The 20678-nt window shown below is 36.8% G+C and overlaps 1 protein-coding gene across 10 annotated transcripts in view; it reads left to right on the top strand.

Moving 5' to 3' along the window:
* Nucleotides 1-20678, top strand: part of adgrb1a (adhesion G protein-coupled receptor B1a) — a 154870-nt gene that overhangs the window by 19241 nt on the left and 114951 nt on the right. For all 10 annotated transcript variants that reach the window (XM_028817484.2, XM_051935831.1, XM_028817487.2 and 7 more), the window contains exon 2: nt 16353-17302. In XM_028817484.2, coding sequence (XP_028673317.1) covers nt 16567-17302 — 736 coding nt within the window. In that variant the 5' untranslated portion in view covers nt 16353-16566. The remainder of the gene's footprint in view (nt 1-16352; nt 17303-20678) is intronic.

The following is a 20678-nucleotide window of genomic DNA, read 5'->3' on the forward strand; positions in this document are numbered from 1 at the left end:
AACACTGACTGAAAGATCAGTTGAAAGGCACTTGTATTTACAAGAATTTTAATTTTATTAATTAAAAAAAAATCATTTATTGAATTTAAATTCTTTTTTCTGAATTTTCTAAAAGTACCCACTGCAGGGTTATGAATAATGAGCAGCACACGCACATACTTGGCCTTTTTCACCATCAGTGATTTTGTGACAGTTAGGGGTCAGCAGTTAACCTAACATGCATGATTTTGTGATGCACAAGGAAAAACCTAGAGAAAAGCTGCTTTGATATGAGGAGCATGTGCAAATATCCTAAGGGTGGGTCCTCAAGGCTAGGAAGCATCAGAATTCAACATTGTGAAACCTGAAAAGAAGTTAAACAAATTGAAGAAAACTTGTGACATGACAAATAAGAGAAAATAGGCAATATAACATCTCCTTAAAGTTTCATTTATGAGTATACTAGCCATCCCCCATGGCTCCGCCCACATAGTAGTGAAACAGGACAGTGAGGAGGGCCCCACCTGGCTCACCACTCCTGACATCACTCTTCCTCCTTCTCTCTGTCCACAGCCTCTGTCTCGGATTAGCGCAAATATATTGCCCCTGCAAGCGAACTATGATTCTCAGTGCGCTGAGAGAAGTTATAAAATTAACCGGAATGTTCAAGCAAATTATACAAAAAACCTGATCTAAATCTGTTAAGTAGTTCTCTTGTTCGCTAGCTAAGCAGAGGTAAGGTACACTCCCAGAGGCTGGTGTGTGCCCGCTGCATGTCTCTCGGATTCGCACAAATAAATCGGTCCCGCAAGCAAACTATGATAAATAGTGCAATGAGAGAGGTCGCAAAATCAAATGGAATGCTGAAGCAAATTATAGGAAAAAAAAAAAAACAATCTAAATCCGTTAAGTAGTTCTCTCGTGAAAAGCAGACAGACATATAGACAGACAGACAGACATTGGATTTTATATGCAGAGATATTTTGTGATCTGTAAAGAGAAATGATCAACAAAAAAGAAGGGTTAGATACCAGGGATTGAAAAAAAGCAAAAATAAATAACACTTGAAGGTGCAAAAAACACAGACAAGAGTAAAGGCGTTGGATAACTCTATCAACCTCTGTCACGTGTCCTCAAATGAATGCTGACTTCTGATGCCTACTGTTTTTAGGGCACTAACCTGGAAGTGATGGGGCTTCTTGGGGGCAGAGGAAGCTGAGTAATTCTGTGTCCAGCTGATGAAAGGAAGAACTACAGATGGAAAAGTAGACAAAGTTAGTGAGCGTGCCCCCCCTCTACCCAGAGTGATATTTCTTACCTTCTTGGAGGCCAGAAGTTGTTCCCTATGTATATACAGTATGAACAGTACACACACACAAGCACACACATATATATATATGATATCTGTTCCTTTTGCCGTCCTCTTTATTGCACATCACATTTTAATAATTTTATAATAACAATATTCATTTATTCATTAACCAAATCCACCAATCTATGGTAAAGCTATCATTTCGAGAGATTACATTAAGATGGAACAGAAGTGAGAAATTTTCCTTCTAAATGAAATCAAACTACTTTAACATTCTAAAACTGGTTCAAAGAAGCATTACATCCAAATATATAAATGTTTTCATGCAGAAAAGAGATAACAAGGTTTCCCACACCACAATAGATGTCTATGGTGACCAATGCTGAACATCAGCAAACAGTATAAAAACACCCATGAAAAAAATCTCTCTTTACTTGTGTTGCATAATCCACATTTAAAGTCAACCAATTGTATTCTTGCAATATTCCAACAAATGTTTACTTCTTCTTCTTCTTCGTCGTCTTCTTCTTCTTCTGTCGGATGCTCCTGTTAGGGGTTGCCACAGCAGATCATCTTTTTCCATATCTTTCTGTCCTCTGCATTTTACTCTGCCACACCCATCACCTGCATGTCCTCTCTCACTACATCCATAAACCTTCTCTTAGGCCTTCATCTTTTCCTCTTACCTGGCAGCTCTATCTTTGACATCCTTTTCCAATATACCCAGCATCTCACACGTCCAAACCAACACAATCTCGCATCTCTGACTTTGTCTCCCAACCGTCCAACTTGAGCTGACTCTCTAATGTACTCATTTCTAATCCTGTCCATCCTTGTCACTCCCAATGCAAATCTTAACATCTTTAACTCTGCCACCTCCAGCTCTGTCTCCTGTTTTTTGGTCAGTGCCACCGTCCCAAACCCATATAACATAGCTGGTCTCACTACCATCCTGTAGACCTTCCCTTTCACTCTTGCTGCTACCTGTCTGTCGCAAATTACTTCTGACAATCTTCTGCACCCATTCCACCCTGCCTGCACTCTCTTTTTCACCTCTCTTCCACAATCCCCATTACTTTGCACTGTTGATCCCAAGAATTTAAACTCAATCCCAAGCAAAAGTATTTTTACGAAAATTTTGTTAAATGACCACTTCCAGGATGCATTCTCATGAATGAAAATTGAACAAACTCACATGAAAATGAGCCTTTCAATTGGAGACTGGCCTCCTATCATTTCTATTCATAGTGGTGAGTCACAACTGAGGTACTTCGGGAATTTTTCATGACAGTCTGTGAAACTGTACAGGTGAATTGACAGACTGCTTATTGAAGAACACCTGATATGCACAAGTATGAGGCAGATTCTCTTCTTGACATTGTTTTCACTGACTTTTCTTTAACTTTGAATCTAAAGTTTTACATGTCTCTCAGTGCATGCTTTTTGTTGAATGGCGTGAAGCACAATGTTAAGCAATAAATAAGATGTTACTGGGCTGGACTTCTGACCAATGGATGAATCAGGAAGGCAAATCTTCATTTCAAATGTTTGGGCACATCTAGGCTGTTCCATTTTCATTCACAAGAGCATTATTGTTTTTTTAACAATTAGCCACACTACTTGTTGAAGACTGGTAATGGAATAATTTAAAATCATTTGATATCTTTTGCCCTATATGTACTGTTAGTGTCTTTCTTCTGTATCCATGTGAATCTGAACCTTTCTTAATTGGTACTCCTTCTTTCAAACACATTCCCGTAAAGCCTGCTTCTCAGCATTTGTCATTATATTTGAGGCATCTTCCCCACCTCCTGTCCTCTTTTATACTTCTCATCTTTGAAGGCGACTATCTCGGCAGGGCCTCCTATGCCGTTTCTCCTCCTTGTGTGCCTAACACTCTCACTTGCTTTTTAGATCTTCTCACAAAAGTGAAACTGACCAATCAGATTGCTTTGAAGGGCTATATACAGTATACACAAACCTTAAACTTTTATTATATAGTAGATATTTTACTAAAAATACAAGTGTTTAAGATTTTGAGAGAACAAGGCTGGATGACTTGAAATGTGGATCACGCAACATGAGAAAAGTAAGAATCTTTATGGACAGTTTTGATATTGCTTGCTGTTGTCCAGCATTAGTCACCATTGACACTTATTCTATCAGAAACATTTCTACAGTATTTTTTCTTGCCTATCATTACAAACTATATGGGGTAGCTAACATATAAAAAATGTCATTTTTGGGTAGTTATTCCATTAATCCATTTAAAGATGATGGAGCTAGAGTCTCACATCAAGGACAAACAGACTCAAGAACAGTTTTTTTTTCCCAAAAACCATAACCATTCTAAACTCACACATGCACTGACTACACAGTCTAACCCCCCAACCCCTGGACTTCCTATTATCCATCAACTGTGCAATATCCAATATCTAAATGGTACTGATAATAACTGTGCAATATCTATATAGTGTACAATATCATTACTCTCAGGGTCCAACATCCACTACTAACTACACATGATCAACATTATTGTGCAATATTTAAATTATGTGCAATAACCCAATAGTGCAATCATTATTTATTCTTTCCAGTATTTAAATAATGTGCAATAACTCGATTTAGTTATTATTCTTTCCATTTGTATATAGCGTCGCAGAACTTTTTTTGCAACTTTTTGCACCATTTGTTTATTTGTTTATTTACTTGTTGTGTTCTACATATATGTCTGCACTGAAGGAGCTGCTTTTAATCTCATTGTACATGTGTATAGTGACAATAAAAGGCATTCTATTCTATTCTACTGTATTCTATTCTGTCCAGACACTATTAGGTGTAACATAAATACTGACCATAAGCAGCAAACCAATTTTGATTGCAAGGTGTAGTTCATGCACACATACTCACAGAAACCTGAAAACTCAACCCTGGTTTGAAAGAATCCTCATATAATAACTGTCCTGTAATGACCTTCTAAGGCAGTGGTTTAATGTTGCAGTGGAGGTGTTGATGTGCCAGATGATAGATTATAACATAATGGACCTTCTTCTGTAGCAGTAAGCTAAACATTCTAGACTGACTAATTCAATTCACTAACAGCATGAGGTACCATACAAAAGGTAGACTGAATACTTTAACAGTTTACCGTAGACTTTTATTACTAAACATTTTATCTACAGTTAAGATGAAAGCAAAATATGATATAACAGTAGAGTGCAATGAACTGTGAGGGTGTCTGAATTCAAAGCGTGAGCAAATATTGTCCAAATCAAACTAAGTTTATTTAATTGGAATTCAGAAAGGGTGCAGAGCAGGGTGTATAATGTCAGAATTCTGCTGAGAACAAGACAGCGAACAGAGAGTATCAACGCAAGAAAGAGAAAGAAAGAAATCAATGAGATGGTATCTGAATTCAGCAGAGAATTGATAACTGAGCAGATAAGATCACAGGAGACTAATCCATGTGCATCACAATTCAGCAGGCTGCCTAGCATTGCATAGACAGAATTAGAATTCAGAGTGCCAAGTGTTCAAAATTGAGATGATATTATCAGAATTCAGCAGAGTACAGATAATTGAGCAGACAATGGCCTGGTTTGTAAAGATCAGCTAATCCTGTGACGGCTATAAGAAGACGTGTTCAGCTACATTGGAATTTAGCCTCTAAAAATCAAAATCAAGTTCCGCAATGTCGGTGAAGTGCATCATGCCTCCAGTGGTCATGACTTGCAATGACATTGGTCTAGAGAAGATGATGAGGAATAGGCTTATTCACAGCTACAGTTTTTGATTAAAATTAGCTGTCCAGCAGGGCAGAAAGAGAGTGCTTAGCACATAGACCTCTGAAACAAATTACATGTAAATGTAAATCTTTGCACACAATGGATAATTTATAAATGTCTTAAAAATATAATTCACATTGCTAGATGTGATTTAAGCCGCATACAAAATGACAAAAGGAAATGACTCAGACATCACTTATAGACTGGAATCCCAGCTGACATAGGCTTCTGTATGGCACTCAGTTCTATCAAGGTGATAGCATACTTTGAGGGATGGACTTCATTGATAGATAGATGAAGGGATTGATAAGTATATGAATATTGATAGATTTAGTGACTAACTGATAGTTGGATGGATTGACTGATTTTTTTGATTAATAGGTCAAAATATGACTGTACAGAATAGCTGACTGATTGCTTTTTTGAATGGTTGCTGGATGCATAAAGTTCTCGAGTAGCAGACTGGTTGGAATAAGTCACTGGTTAAGTCACAATACAGGATGGGTGGTCACAGGTGTGCACTGCAACTGCTTCTGACTCAATAAGATTAAGTAACTGAACTCTATGACTGAAAAATCATGCAGTGTGAAATGGCCTTCAGCTGACAAGTATAATTATATTTTGAGAGTGCATTGAAGATTGATGATAAATCCAGTTATGGAGTGTGGTGTGTATTTTCAACATTCCCCAAGAACCGCACACATATTTGCTTTTTTGAAGGTGATGTAAATTGTCTAAACTACACAAATGTTGTCTGTGTGTCAAGTAAGTGCCAAGTTCAAGTCCTGATGTCTACAAAGTGCATGATAAGTAACCTCTTAGTATCTTATCATTTACATACTGTAGGTTAAACTCACTTGCTATGAATTAGTGCTCAGCATTACCTTTGCATCACCTATTCAGTCATGTTATGTTAATCCAGACAAGGGTTTCAGGGGAAGCTGGACACTGTCCCAGCTAGCAGAAGGTGCAATGCAAGAACATACCCTGAATAGGGCACCAGATCATCGCTGGGCAAACACACACATACCCACACAAAAACACACACTTAATGCCATTTTAGCTCCACAAATTCACCTAACCTTCATGTCCATGGACAGTGGGAGGAAACCGGAGCACCCAAAGGAAACCCACACAGATACAGGGAAACTTCACACAGGGAGGACCCAGGGCACGAACCCTGGTTTCCTTACTGTGAGGCAACACTAGCACTGCACCACTGTGCCACCCTTACCACATATTGAGTGTTTATTTTTTATAGTACCTTTGATTTTTTCATTCAATTTTTATTGTTCATCACAATACATACTTACAAAAAAGATTCCACAACAGAAAATCAAGTAGGGTGAAGCATGTTTTTTCCTGTATAGTATAAACATCATTTAAGAGAGATTTAAATTTTACATTTAAATATTTAAAGTTTAAATATTAACATAACAGTCTGGAACCCACTAAATCTGGGTAATGATAGGCTAGAAACAATCCCAACAACATCACATGTAAAACTGAAACCAGAACTGGACAGGACACCTGTCCACTACAGGGTCCACTTACAGGGGCTAATACAGAATCGTCAACTTTATCTAACATGCCAGTGTTTGTGATGTCAAGTGAAAACCACAAATACCCAAGAAAAACTCAATGCAGATACAGGCAGAAGTGCAATCTCAACGCATTCCAGTTAAGCATAAACTCAGAATCTGCTAGTCAGCAATATTAACCACTATACTCACTGTGCATTAATAAAAATGAATAATGATTCAGTTGTGGAAGTGTTAATGAGGGACATCTGACAATACCAATTTATGCTTAGTCTCTTAATATACAGGATAAAGTTACCATTTCTTTGGTAACGCATAGTTTAGTCTTTATAAGTACCTTTCCCAGGTGACTGAGAGATTTTTATTATAGCCTGATATTTGACTTTAATCTCTTCAGAATGGCATTACCCTGAAAAGAGGTAGTGATGAAAAATTAATTGTGCAAGTCGCAGTAAGAGCTTTCCACATCTTTATCCTATTGGTCCCTGTCTGATGCAATTGTAATGTGATGTGATGTGCAGTGACTACCTGCTGATGCCGTGCCTACTCATCGTAATATTCCAGCAGATGCACCTGAGGAGGACTTACACAGGAGTTCTGTAGGAACCCTTTGACATGAGGCAGGTGGGTCTGCGCCTTGCGTTCCTCTGACGCAGGACACGCCAGCTGTTCCTCTCACTTTTTTTGTTTCTGATGGTGTGCCATATTGAAATAAGTTCAGTCTAATTAGTGCCAGACACAAACAACAGCAGGCAACTTGATGTTGTCACAGTTGACTAAGTGGGTTTCTATTAATTTTATTGCCTGGGCAGAAATTAGGATTGGTTGAGAATTGCAGATGATGGCTGAAATTTTTAAAGTCCCTGGAGCAGGATTATATTATTTATAGATAGCCATGTGACTTTGTCATCTATATTTTGAAGAATAGTCAGTCATTTTTTGTCAAAAAACGTGCCTTATTGTTCATAGTGAATAATGAAAATAGGATGTGTCTTTGAGTAAGTGAGTTGTTGAAAAAGAAGAACTGTGTCAGGTTTAAGAAATGCAGGTTGACCATGCTGTGCTTTACACCAAATTCTTTGCAAATGCACAATGTGATTAACTCAGTGGTGGCCATAAAAGTATAAATTATAGTCTAGTGTTTACGGTGTTAATAAAGCAGGGTTGACACAGAGCTATGGTTTACATTGCTGATTGTGAAGATTACGTTTTTTCAGACCAAAATGTGCATGTTACTTTAAAAGTGAATATTGTGAACCAGTTTGCACTGTCTTGAAATGTACTGTATGAGCATAAACAATAAGCAGAAGAGCTCATACAGTAGCTTCCTTGGACTGAAATGATTGACACTCCATTTGGACACTGACTTAACTGCACTGAGCGGATCCTGATTCTCACTTTAATCCCTGCTGCCTCGCCGAAGGGACAAGAGCATTGCGGAGAGAATGAAGGCAGACTTGGAAGCTGTCCTAGAATTTCTCCAGATGGCTGCTTCTGTGAAGCGAGCCAATTGTTCTCAATGCATCATCCCTGTTTGTGTAATGCCTGGGAAGACTGAGAAGCAAATCAGCTGATCTTGTTCTTTCTTATAGTATAAAGAATTCCAAATGTCAAGCTTCTCATTCAGGGACAGGTTCATAAAAAAGCTCTTCAGCAAAGAAGTAGGTTCGATCAAAAGAAAGAAAGAAAGAAAGAAAGAAAGAAAGAAAGAAAGAAAGAAAGAAAGAAAGAAAGAAAGAAAGAAAGAAAGAAAGAAAGAAAGAAAGAAAGAAAGAAAGAAAGAAAGAAAGATTTTTAAAAATTATTCTATTAGTATTTATTCTATTACAAAGTAATGTGAAGTAGAGATCAAAAATGAAATCAGCAATACAAATATACTTAGAACAAAACATTAATTTAATTATTGTACACAAAACACTCAATCAATTTCATAGATAGATAAAGAGATTTTCAAATTTTGTTCAATAAATATTGAACATCAAAATGGGAAAAACAGATATTGGAAGTTCTATTAAATGGAAGCCATTCCATTTGTTTACCTTCATCTCCATATTATACATTTGACTCAATTAACCAAATAGTTTGCTGGCTGTCAATTAGCATAGGAAACAAAATTATGAACTAGCTTGGAGTAATAACAAAATAATATGAAACAATAGTTTTGGGATAAGAGAAAAAGTGGCAATCGAGAATAGGTCAAGTGTGATAAAGACTCTTGAGTTACTTTTTGGTTAATGACCCTTAGGTGAGTTCTAACAGCATACACATTGTGTAAAGGTTTCCACTAGAGATCATCATTTGTTTAAGTGTTAATTATTCTCTCCATGATGGAATAAAATGCAGTATTTCACACCTTACAAAACTTCACATTCCAGTTTAAAGTCTACCTCAGTGTTTCAGGAGTCAGGAAAACCTATACTTTTCGTTATACAAGATCTAAAATACCTCTACAATACTTCACAAGACTATGGAATAATCATTAAAATTGGTAAGGTATTGTCTCACAAATCTTAAAAATTGGCAGACTGAAATGAGCCATGAGGCCCATGATAAGAAAATGCATATGTGAAAATATGATTGCAAGTACACACTGAATTTTGTAGTGAAATCGATAGTGGCAGAAACTGAGATGGTAAGTTTCTATATAGGAAACTATTACACAATATAACATTTTCAAAGCTGCTTCATCCAATCTAGGATAGCTTTGTGTTTGCATGACCTCAGGACCACTCAACAGGTTTGCAAGTGAAACAAACATGAAAGCATGCCAACAACCAAGGTGCAGGAGCAAGGTCAGAACATAGCCAACAGTGGAACTATGACTAGGCCAAAAGACTAAGTATGGGCTAAGCATTTCACATAAGAACCACGACAGTAAGTCCAAATTTTGTTGAACCTTAGATTCTTCAATGCATTCCTCTTAATTGTTGTGAAACTTCACTAAAGGATACACAAGAAATTACTCCAGAGGTAGTTTTTATTTACAGTATCCAGAAGCTTAATTCGGTTCACATATTCTTGACAGGACATCAGCCTTGCCACTTTCATCTCTTTGTCAAGTAATTGCAAAACCAAAATTAGTGTCCATCTGCTTTGGCGAGTGTTTAATCACTTAGCACTCTTGAAGTACACTCAGTTCTTACAGTCTGAATAGATAGTACATGGAAATTAATATTTTTCCTTTGATAGTTACTAGCACATGAAACAGATTTTTAGAGAGGGTCTGGTTCTACAAGCCCACTTTTCAAAACCTGACTGATTGTGAGTGTATAACTCTCAGCACTTTTTGTCATACTGCTCACAGTATTCCTTTTGAAAATATTTATTTCCGTTTCCTTTATTAAAGAAGACATTTTTCTCGTTTCTTTATTTCTGTGGCGTAGGACAAATATATTTCAATAGACTTATGAAAATACATGTCTGAAGCAAGACCATAAATCTGTTATTCAGAAGCAATTTCAAGTCTGAATTTCACATGTTTCATCTTGTGGTCCCACATTTTTTGATCAGAGATTTTGCTATGCCTGCTGGAAAAGACAAGTGAATTTCTCTCTTGTGTCTAAACCAAAAATCAGTCCTATCATTCACCAAACCCATACCTTATACAAAAATATTAAACAGAAAAATGAAGCTCAGAGGTCTGAGGATCCATTCACATGGCACCAATTTCAAACTGTAAGCTGACCTTTCCCATGATTTTGGGAGTAAAGCCAAAGTACCCAAAAAAAGGGCACAATTGGGGAGAATGTGTTGACTCAACACACACAATCATCAAGTGCTGGCCACAATGCCATCCTACATGCAATACCAAGGCTTAATCATTTCATATTAGGTTAATTAAGTAACAGCACAGATCAGGCTTCTTGAACTTTCCTTCTCAAGAAACAATTAAAACTCATCAGGTGGTCTGGTCAGCAGCTGAAAGAGCGATCAGTAGTGGTAAACTAGTGATGAACAAAACAGGGACATTTCAGTTTGCATACTTTTTTACAGAACCAACAATAAAATTCAGAAAATTTTGCAATTGCAAAGAGCAAAACTAACTAAGAAGAGCTTTTGTTCCTAAAGTCTTTATACCAGACAGGAAATCAACACCAGTCTTTTTTTGTCAATGGTACAAATTTTGCTGGGAGGGAAACATAAATTGTTTTGCAGTTTTTTGGGGAAGTAAAACACTGAGTTTTGCTATATGTTCAGTTTTGTGGGAAACATTTCACTCACCACTGTGGTAAACCATAGCCTTTAGTACAGCTGCCAGTGTGTGTTCCAAGATAACCTGAGTTTCTTATAGAATTTAAGATTTACTTTAACATCACAAAATAATCTAACAACAATATGAATCAACTGAATTCTTGTTCATTAGACCTAATGTAATAATATAAAACGATCATAGTTCTAGTAAATCACTTAACTAAGCAATTCCATTTTAATGTGACAATGATAACTACCACTGGGATGAAAGAAAGAAAGAAAGAAAGAAAGAAAGAAAGAAAGAAAGAAAGAAAGAAAGAAAGAAAGAAAGAAAGAAAGAAAGAAAGAAAGAAAGAAAGAAAGAAAGAAAGAAAGAAAGAAAGAAAGACTTGTGTATAATATAATTAGCACAGAAAATGGCAGAGAAAATGACAGATGCTGATCTTACTTCCCAAACCAGCACACAATATCATATAAATGTTAATGGGCTTCCTCGTGATAGCTTTGTCAATTCAGTGAAAGTAAATGTCAAACTGGTTTTGCCATGCATTGCTGTCCCTGTTTAAGTGAAGAAGACACACACTCCCAGTTTATACAGTACGTCCTATTATGAGGAACGCTGATTCTTTTTATCGTTAATGAGAGCATATAGCAAATGTGAGTCCCTGCTTTCTGCAGATCAGTTATTGGCCTCTGAGTGAACCCATAATTCCCTTCTGCCCCTCTCGGCTGCGGACCACTGACTCCCAATTATTTCTACACAGGCTGGTAAGGAGCCTGAACTCTTTATGATGAGGCAGGCAATATATATGAGCAGCAAGGGCACAATGGATTTCTCTAGCAGATGACATTCAAGCCCCACTGTGTTTAGCTATACACATTACTGGAAGATGAACATATAATGGAACTTTAAAGATGCTATAATGAGGCAACAGGGTTTTAAGAAGAGGGGTGGCTATTCTGGAGTCTGCTTTTTCTTTGAAAAATGTCCTGTTTCTGGATAAGCTGCTGAGCTGAAACAACAGATAGATATCAGGCTGGTCACATGTGGACATCCTTGCTCATTGTGTATGTGGCCATTACTAAAAGTAGCCAGATGCACCTTCTAAATTTTTATACTTAAAACATAAATTGAAATGATTGCACTATACCTAATACAGTTTTCTATCTTTGTGATGTGAAATATTTAGGCCGATTGTGTTATCCACCATAATGTGAATGGTTAACAACCATTGGCTTTCATTTCTGCCCATGAAGCACTTGGAATGTCTTACACCTGACAATGACATCTCTCTTGCAAGTTTCCTATCAATGGTACATCAGTGGATGGTACCATCTTTCTGGTTCTACACATTGGCATTGAATGACCAGTCAAGTGAGACACCTGTGTGCAGATGCTATTTATTGTTGTTGACACAACTGTTACCTCTGGGCTGGTATTGGAATTTCTGGATTGTTGCCCTGAATTTTTCAAAAGAGATGAGCAAATATAGCAGATATAGAAAGCAAAACCTCATCCATTTTCACAGTAGGACTCTCTGCTACTTTAATTTCATACTATGGCCACTGTGTACTCATGACTTTATAGTCAATTATACTAACAATGGCATCAAAGTTGCTAGTAAGTCATTATCAATAGCAGTAAGGCTGCATACAGGAATGAGGAGGCAGATCTGATAGTGTGTTGTAGTTTTAGCAGCCTACACCTAAACACCATCACGGACCTCAGGAGATACAAAGAGAGACACATATTAATCATTATGAGTGGATTAGCTGGTTTAGATACCTTGAAGAATGGAGGTTTGCTTCACAACACTGATTTTATGTGGAAAAAAAAACATTTTCTGGTATTTAAGGAGTAGCTGGAGTAATAAGATGGTGTTCTAGATGTAAAAGTGGCTTGAGTGAGGCATTACAGCATGGTACATTAACTGTAACAAGACAAAAAGAACGATATCAAACCTGTAAAAAAACACACGCAGGATCTGAGTTAACATTAATTGTTGAGATCTTTTCCAAATGCCACCAAAGTGAAGCCACAATACAGATTTTAATCAAACAGTGTGCAGACTATAGTCAGGAAGGCAGTACTGCCATTGCATTGTTCCCACTGTCAGGTATAAAACCAGTTCATTCCCTCAAGCAACCCTATGTTGTGAATAGCTGAAGACCCCATATTGTCTGAGTGCTCTTCTTAAACACTAGCACTGTCAAATGTATTCCATGATTCATATTCTTGTACTCTTATATTTTAATGTGGTTTTGCTTTGCTTTATTAAATGTGTTACATATATTTAAAGAGTTGTTGACCAAACACGGTGGTGAAGTTGAGAGCCAGAGATCTTACTTGATTTCCTGATCAATCACTGTTTTTCTGAAATTTGTATATTCTTTCTGTACCCATGAGGCTTTTCACAGTCTGGTACTCAGGTTTCCATCTACCTCTCAAAGTTATGCAGAATAAGTTAACTGGCAACTCTGAATTGGCAGGGTGTGAGTAAATGGGAGTGCAGGCATTTCTTCCAGGTTTGGTTCTTGTATTGCACCAAATGTTTCCAGAACAGGTCCTGGGTATGTGTTATCTTGCAATGGAAAAGCAAGTTCAGAAAACGAATGAGTTAATGGATGGTTATATATTGAAAATAAAGTTCTGACCTCAAATGATATGAGTAGGCACTGCAGCCAGCGAGGTGCACCTGTACATTTGATAAAGTCCAAGTTAGACAGTATATATTTAATTCCTTTCCCATATCTTATTAAGAAACAGTTAACTGCTCTGCAAATCATTTTTGATATGGTTTTCTCTTTCACATAATTGCCCAATTACCTTTTTTAAATAAAGCATTTAGCTGTGGGGTACAGCAGCACTGGCCACATCTTTTATTAAAAGGCTTATTTTTGTTAACAAAAACAGATGCAGTTTGCCTCTGTTTTTGCCAATTCCTTATGCAGCTGCAGCTGATGCCTCCTCACATGCCTGATTTGTTTAGTCTTTTAAAAACTGATTTCTTCTTAAAGTTTAAAATCCAAAGATACATTTGAATGACCATATCTATAGCTTTTATTGACTGGCACAATTCCTAAAATATTAAGAGTGCCATTTGTCTGACCATTATTGCAAAAATCAGAGCTAGGCTCAAATTTAATTATATAAGTTAAGTAAAGTAAATAAATAAGTAAGTAAGTCAAAGAAACAAGAAACTGTGAATCAAAGAAACAATAAATGAGAAAGTGTTGGGGTCCTGAAGGATGCCCCGTTTAAGGTCCAAAAGGAAAACACAAAAATCAATAAAAACCACAAATAAGCAGTTGTGGTCTATCTTTGCCAAGATTCAAGCCACTAGCTCTTTAAGGTCTGACCCTTAGGTTAGCTGGCTTTAGACTGAACACAGACATCCAGTCAGGTTACTAGATATACAGTATGACCGTGTAGGGGGGAAAAGGCGGAGTCATGTGTGTTCTCCTGGAAATGATGTCAGATGTCTTCCAGTGGGTGTTCCTCCATTCTAAATGTGGAAATGTAAGAGTGGGTAGTTTTTGTGTCACACCCTTAACCTTTCCCCCATTTTTCCTCAGGCATGAACCCATTAGACACTCCCGATGCTAATATTGTGGCATGACTTATTTCATATTGATACTTTTTTGTCTCTCTCTCTCTCTTGAAAAAAAATTGAGTTAAAATAATTAAGTTTTGATCTTACGTTACTCATATCAGGTTGTTTTGGAAGTTTCAGTCTGGTAATCACACCAGTCACAGTACCTAAGCAGCAAAAACTCATGTTGTCAGTGACATTTAATTTTCATCTGATGAAGAAGATTATCTAAGTATTATATTTTTAGATTTAGGTGCAGCTGTTGTCACTATTCACAAGTCTATTCTGATACACATGCTTGAAAATGACATTGGGCTAAATGGCACTGTTCTTGAATGGTTTAGTTAATACATATCAAAATCAATTACAGTATGTACAGGGATTTAGTTATAGTATCCCCTCATTACTTTCTGAATTTCAGACATTGGAAAAATGTCTCCAGAACGCCATGATTGATGACGGCTGGAATATCATCCTCATCAGTAACACAAACGACTGTTTAACTTGGCAAAGTGGGCCCATTCTGAATACTCAGCTTTTATTATTATTTTTTTTCAGTTTTACAGTGTGCTCAATGTGTGTTCATGTATGTAAATGACTGATGGTTTAATTACTTTTGTCATTGCTTCATAGCAACAAGCACTTTGAGACTATACACAGTCAAGAGCACTTTACAAAAAGAAACTGATTTGAAATAAATTCGATGAGCACCTTATCTGCTCGTCCTAATTATGAACCCTTCATGTTGCTTTCTTTAGATTGTCAACAAAAGAGAAAAGCTGGCTTCGCTTTAAACAGTATTCCTAAGTGTACAGAAATGCTTGTACACAGCAGGTACGTGTATTGGGGTACCAAACAGGCAAATGTCCATTTCCAAACATGCAGTTAAAATGTACTCTATCAATATACATATTATATTTATGTAAATGCTAATTTTGATTATATACTGTATATTCTTGACAAGTGACTATGTGAATATTTTTTATTTTATACATTATATTCAGAATTCACTCCATATATTATTATTTAAAATTAATTCCTGGTATATCAGATGTGACCTAATGTATAAAACGTGACATTATATGTAATGGTAGTTAAAGTCAAGAAAGATCTACAGGAAAAGGGCTTGGCTGTTGAAGAGGTACATGACCGCAGAGTTTGGAGAAGGATAATCAAGGACATCAACTCCATATCTAAGAAGAATATATAATTGTAACAGTACAAATAGAAAAAATGTTACATTAACTGGCATATCTCCAGTGCCAGAATAAATAAAAATGTTATTAAAATAAAGAACTTCGTTGTCATTAGTAGAAAAAATAAATCAGCCTACCTGCTTCTAGACTTCCATTACCTGAAACCGTACAGAAAAACCCTGACTCTATTTACATCTGTTAATATACATGCACTGTACACAAATGATCTCAATTAGAATATAAATGACACGCTATTTTAAGTCTGTAGATGATAAATGCAACGTAACAGTATGCTGTATTGATTCTGATTTTAAGCCGGAAGAATGTGGCATATGTTAGTAAAGTGGGACTGAAGATCTATAAAGAAAGGAGCTCATGTACATGTTAGTTTCCATATCCAGTATGGTCTCAAAATGTTCCCAAACTATAATATTTACTTGTGTGGTACACTAATGCTGTATATATTTACATATATTTATTTAGCTAATGCAAATCCCAAGTAACTCACAAACTACAGGAGTGTAGCACAATGGAGTTTTTGTGACGGTAAGCTGACCTGCTCCATGTCACACAGGGAGCAGTTAAATAAGAAGCAATGCTTCTCCATCCACATCAACTGTACAGTGTATAGGGAAAATTCTTAATATTTTTATATTAAATGTTTATTCATTCCTTATGGTTTAACGATATTATAATAAAGGTTCTTTTCTTTCTTTCACAACTAATTACTTTTTCATTTTTTCCTTTGGTTCTAGGTCAGCTGTACTAATTAATGAGCCAAATTCAAAAACAACATTTGGAATTATTTCTATGAAATAAAAAGAACAAAACTTTCACTTTTAAAAAGAGGAAAGGGAATCAACGTAGTACTTGGAGCCAAAGAGAGACGCTGCTTTGACTTCCCTGTTATGTTCCATACCTGATCTGGACAGTCAGTTCTTATTGTGTTTTCCAGCTAAAGTGCCTAGGATGAGTGGAGTTGCTTTTGTGTCTCTGCGGCTGGCTGTGTCCTGGCCAGCACTGTTCTTGGCATGGACCTCTGCCACATCTTCTTCTTTGCCTTCAGGATCCACAGCCAACACTTGCACTACTTTGGTACAAGGAGAGTTTTTTGGCTACTTCTCTTCATCTTCTGTCTTCCCTGCTACGAACAATGGTGGCTTAGCTTCCCATTGTTCCTGGATCATCCAGAACCCTGACCCACGGCGCTACACTCTTTTCATGAAGGTTTCTAAGCCCACCACTGCTTGCGATCCTCGGCTGGTCAGAACTTTTCAGTTTGATTCCTTTCTAGAGACAACCCGCACCTACTTGGGAATGGAGAGTTTTGATGAAGTCCTCAAGCTCTGTGACATATCAACAAGGTATGCTTTCCTGCAGTCTGGCAAACAGTTTCTGCAGATGAAGAAAGTCCTGCCAAGGGATGGTTCCTCTTTGAGCATTGAAGGAGACGGCGAGTTCTCAGCTGAATACTTGGTGGTGGGTAACAGAAATCCCAGCATGCCAGCCTGCCAGATTCTTTGTAAATGGGTAGAGAGCTGCCTGGCTTCCAGCACTGCGTCTCGACCCTGTGGCATCATGCAGACACCCTGTCAGTGCTGGGACAGTCCCGTGAAGAAACAGGATGGTTGCATTCGGGGAGGTATCTTTCTGGAGAATTGCATTCCCAGTTTAAAAGAGAGCAACAGGGATGCCGAGATCGTGGGTAAGTGGATGCTTTTTTCATCTTAAAGCTTTTTCCTGCATTATGATGCACATTTAATACATCTAATCTAAAACTGAAAAAAATAAATGATTCTTCTGGCTAATGCTCAGTAAGATTTGTCTCTCTTGCAGAAGGTTCAGTTACTGGGAGCCATTTCTTGATGTTTAATGACTATTACTTTCTGGAAGATGCCTGTGGCAGAAGTGTTCAGCACTTCCAAACTGGAAAGCTGTGTCTCTTGTCTATATGATACCAGTTTAGACTTAGACTATATTTATAAGGGAAGCTTAAAAGGTAAAGGCTATTGTATAGTGATGCTAGTCTGCTTATTTAGTACAGTATATATGTTCGGGTAGAGCTGTATACTTACATATTTTATGTGACTTTCCTGACTGTGTCCGAGATCCCATTTTTTTATTATTTTTTTTTATGAGACTTATATGGTGTCACGTACATAGATTTGATTTATGTAACTTTTGTAAGCTTTACTTTGTCTTCCCAATTTATTTTTATTATTATGTCCTTGACAAAAGAGTTGCCTGTAAGTGCTTTATAGGCAAAACTGCTGTAAAAAAGAAAGAGACAGAGAGAGGGATAAAGAAGGCTTGGGGTTCCAAATGAGAAAGCTCAGTTTATTGCAATTGTTTATTGGTTTCTTTGTGAAAAGCAGTTGATAGACAAGGACACTGTAACACCACAGATGTTGCCTTTTGCTCCATAGTGAACTTCTTTCTACTGGTTATCCAAATCAGACCTGACCACTGCAGAAATCTTTTTAAAGGGAGCCAGAGGTGGGCGTGGCAGTAGACAGTGAGGAGGGCGGAGCTAGCCGAGGGTCAGTGACAACAGTAGTGTATAAAAAGCAGACTCTCTGTCATCTCTGTTATGTGTTCCCTTTGGCTTAGTCCTGGTGTGCTACAGTCGACAATATATTGTATTTTTAAAAGTAATACATGAAAGAAATATTTTTTCTAAAGCAAAAAATAAGAACTGAAAGAACAACACAGTGGCATGAAGTACAGAAAATAAGCAAAAAGCAAAAACATCTATAAAAATGCACTTTGACCATTGCTATTCAAATGCCCTTGTTTTTTGGTTATTTGAAGGATAGTTTTCACAGTCTAGATGCCTGTTAACTGGTCAGCTTTGTCTGCAGTGTGCAGTGATATGCCAGGTATTTGAAATAGAATTATTTGCTGTTTATCTGGTATGCTCTGCAGGCTGTTTCCCCAGCTTTTGAGTGTTTCAACTGATTTATGAAAAGAACTCTTTCCTGCGTTTGGTTGTTTATTTCACATTTGTATTACCAAGTGGACATCGTTTCATTTCTTTTATGGATATTCCATTCATTTATTTTCTAACACCCTTATCCATTTAAGAATCATGGAGAGCTGATATTGAATTTATTTCATGCAAAATTATTTTTTTGAAAATCTGTTAGTCTGAAATATGTTTATAGCTCTCAACTATATATTTAGTATAGCATCTCATAATTTAAATGCACCATGAGTCTTAAGTTGCCAATGTTGATTCAACAAGTGCTTACTTGTCGTTTAACTGATATTTATTCCTCTGCTATTTAGTTTACAACAAATGCTTCATTGAAAGTTTTGCTGACGTTTCTTTTTTTTACTCTGTTTTTATCAAATGCATAACACATGCAGTATTAATATCTTTAGTATGCCATTATTTGCTCTTAAATTACCAGTGTCAGCCACGTAGATGATTTCTTTAAGCTGTTTTCCCAAATGCAGCTCTTTGTTGTTTGATACGTATTGCTTATGCAGTGTATACTTTCCAAAATGTTGTGTACAATTTTAATAACCTTACACATTCTTGAGTTGTTCCTCTACCAAGACATGCATGTTAAATTCTAAACTGGGGCTGTGTGAGTGTCAGTGAGTCTGTGATTGAGCCCTGAGCAGGACTGTTGCCATGTCTGTGGTCAGTTTCTAATCCCCAAAGTCCGGAATTGGATTAATTGGGTTTGAGAATGTTACAATATATATTTTAAGTTTGCTCTTGTTTAGGAGATTGGGAAATTCTGTTGTTTATTTGACATCAGATTTCTCTACTCTGTGTAGTTAGTATATAGTTTAATGCTGATAATTAATCACATATGTTTTTACTTGTTAGGGGGTTATCTTTTTTTCAACCTACAGTTTGTAATGTGAGCTTTAGAACCTCATTTCATAAAGTCTTTCTAAGTGTGAGGAACTTATTCAGCACATACAGACCTATAAACTCAAAATTTCCTTTTCATCTAATATATGTCAGATATCAAAAACATTTCTAAGAGATGGCACCAGAAGAAATTATCAGACATTTCTGCAGTTATTGCATATGAGATCCTGCTGGATGACTTTGTTCAGTGGTGCATTTTGAATCCTCAGTAGCACAGAATTGGAAAAGCTGAGGAGGTGGTGGTGGTGGATGGCATGCTTCATATTTTTCATGGTGTTCTTTATTTTCCTTACACTTCTATCATCTGTGTCTCTAATTTTCATCATGGTCCACCCATTCTTATGGAGAGTTCTGAATGTTGATATGTTTCCTACAATTTCAGTGCAGTGCAGAATTTTTCTATTTTTCTTTCATTTTCCTTATCTGAATCTTTTGAGAAATTCTTGCATTATAACATTAGTAGATTTTCCCCTTCCTTCCTTCCTTCCTTCCTTCCTTCCTTCCTTCCTTCCTTTCCTTATGTTTCCATGCCCTAATTATTTATAAATATTGAGTTCTGTCCTCCCTTCCTACTTCATTTTCTGTCCTTCTGCCAAATGCTGCATGACGCTACACCGCATTTCATTTGCCAACCTCCTAGTGAGCAAAGTATGTGTTGATAAAGTATGAACATCTCAAGGTCACAGCTGGAAGTGTCCATAGGCCAGTGAGGTTTGCCAAGTTAGAAGAATCATGAATATATTAATGGGAAAATGGCTTAGATCTGTCAATTTTTTCATCTGGTGTGTAATAATAAGTTTCTGTTTTTTATTTACTGCATATTATGCATAAACTGAATATTTTGCATTTGTTTTAAGTGAATGTCAGTGCATATCTGTAAATTATCAGTGTAACATATCTGTAAAAGCATATTGTTAATATGTAAATAAGAAGATACCAACACGTATAGGTAATTCAAGCAGAACTTCACAGTGTTGTGGAATTAACAGCATGGAGCACAATGCCAGTGCTCACATGTTTCTTAAAGAAAACAACAACACGTTCTGAACTGCACCAATGTGTCACACTTGTACAAGATTACAGACTCCCTTTTTAATAGTGAGGGTTTTAAATTTTTTTTTTTAACTCTATTTTCTTGATCTTCTTATCTGCCCTGTGTGTCAATAAGCTTCTATCAGTGCTTTGCTGTTCC

Source organism: Erpetoichthys calabaricus, chromosome 13 (assembly GCF_900747795.2).
Source record: "Erpetoichthys calabaricus chromosome 13, fErpCal1.3, whole genome shotgun sequence".
Taxonomy (NCBI): Eukaryota; Metazoa; Chordata; class Cladistia; order Polypteriformes; family Polypteridae; genus Erpetoichthys; species Erpetoichthys calabaricus.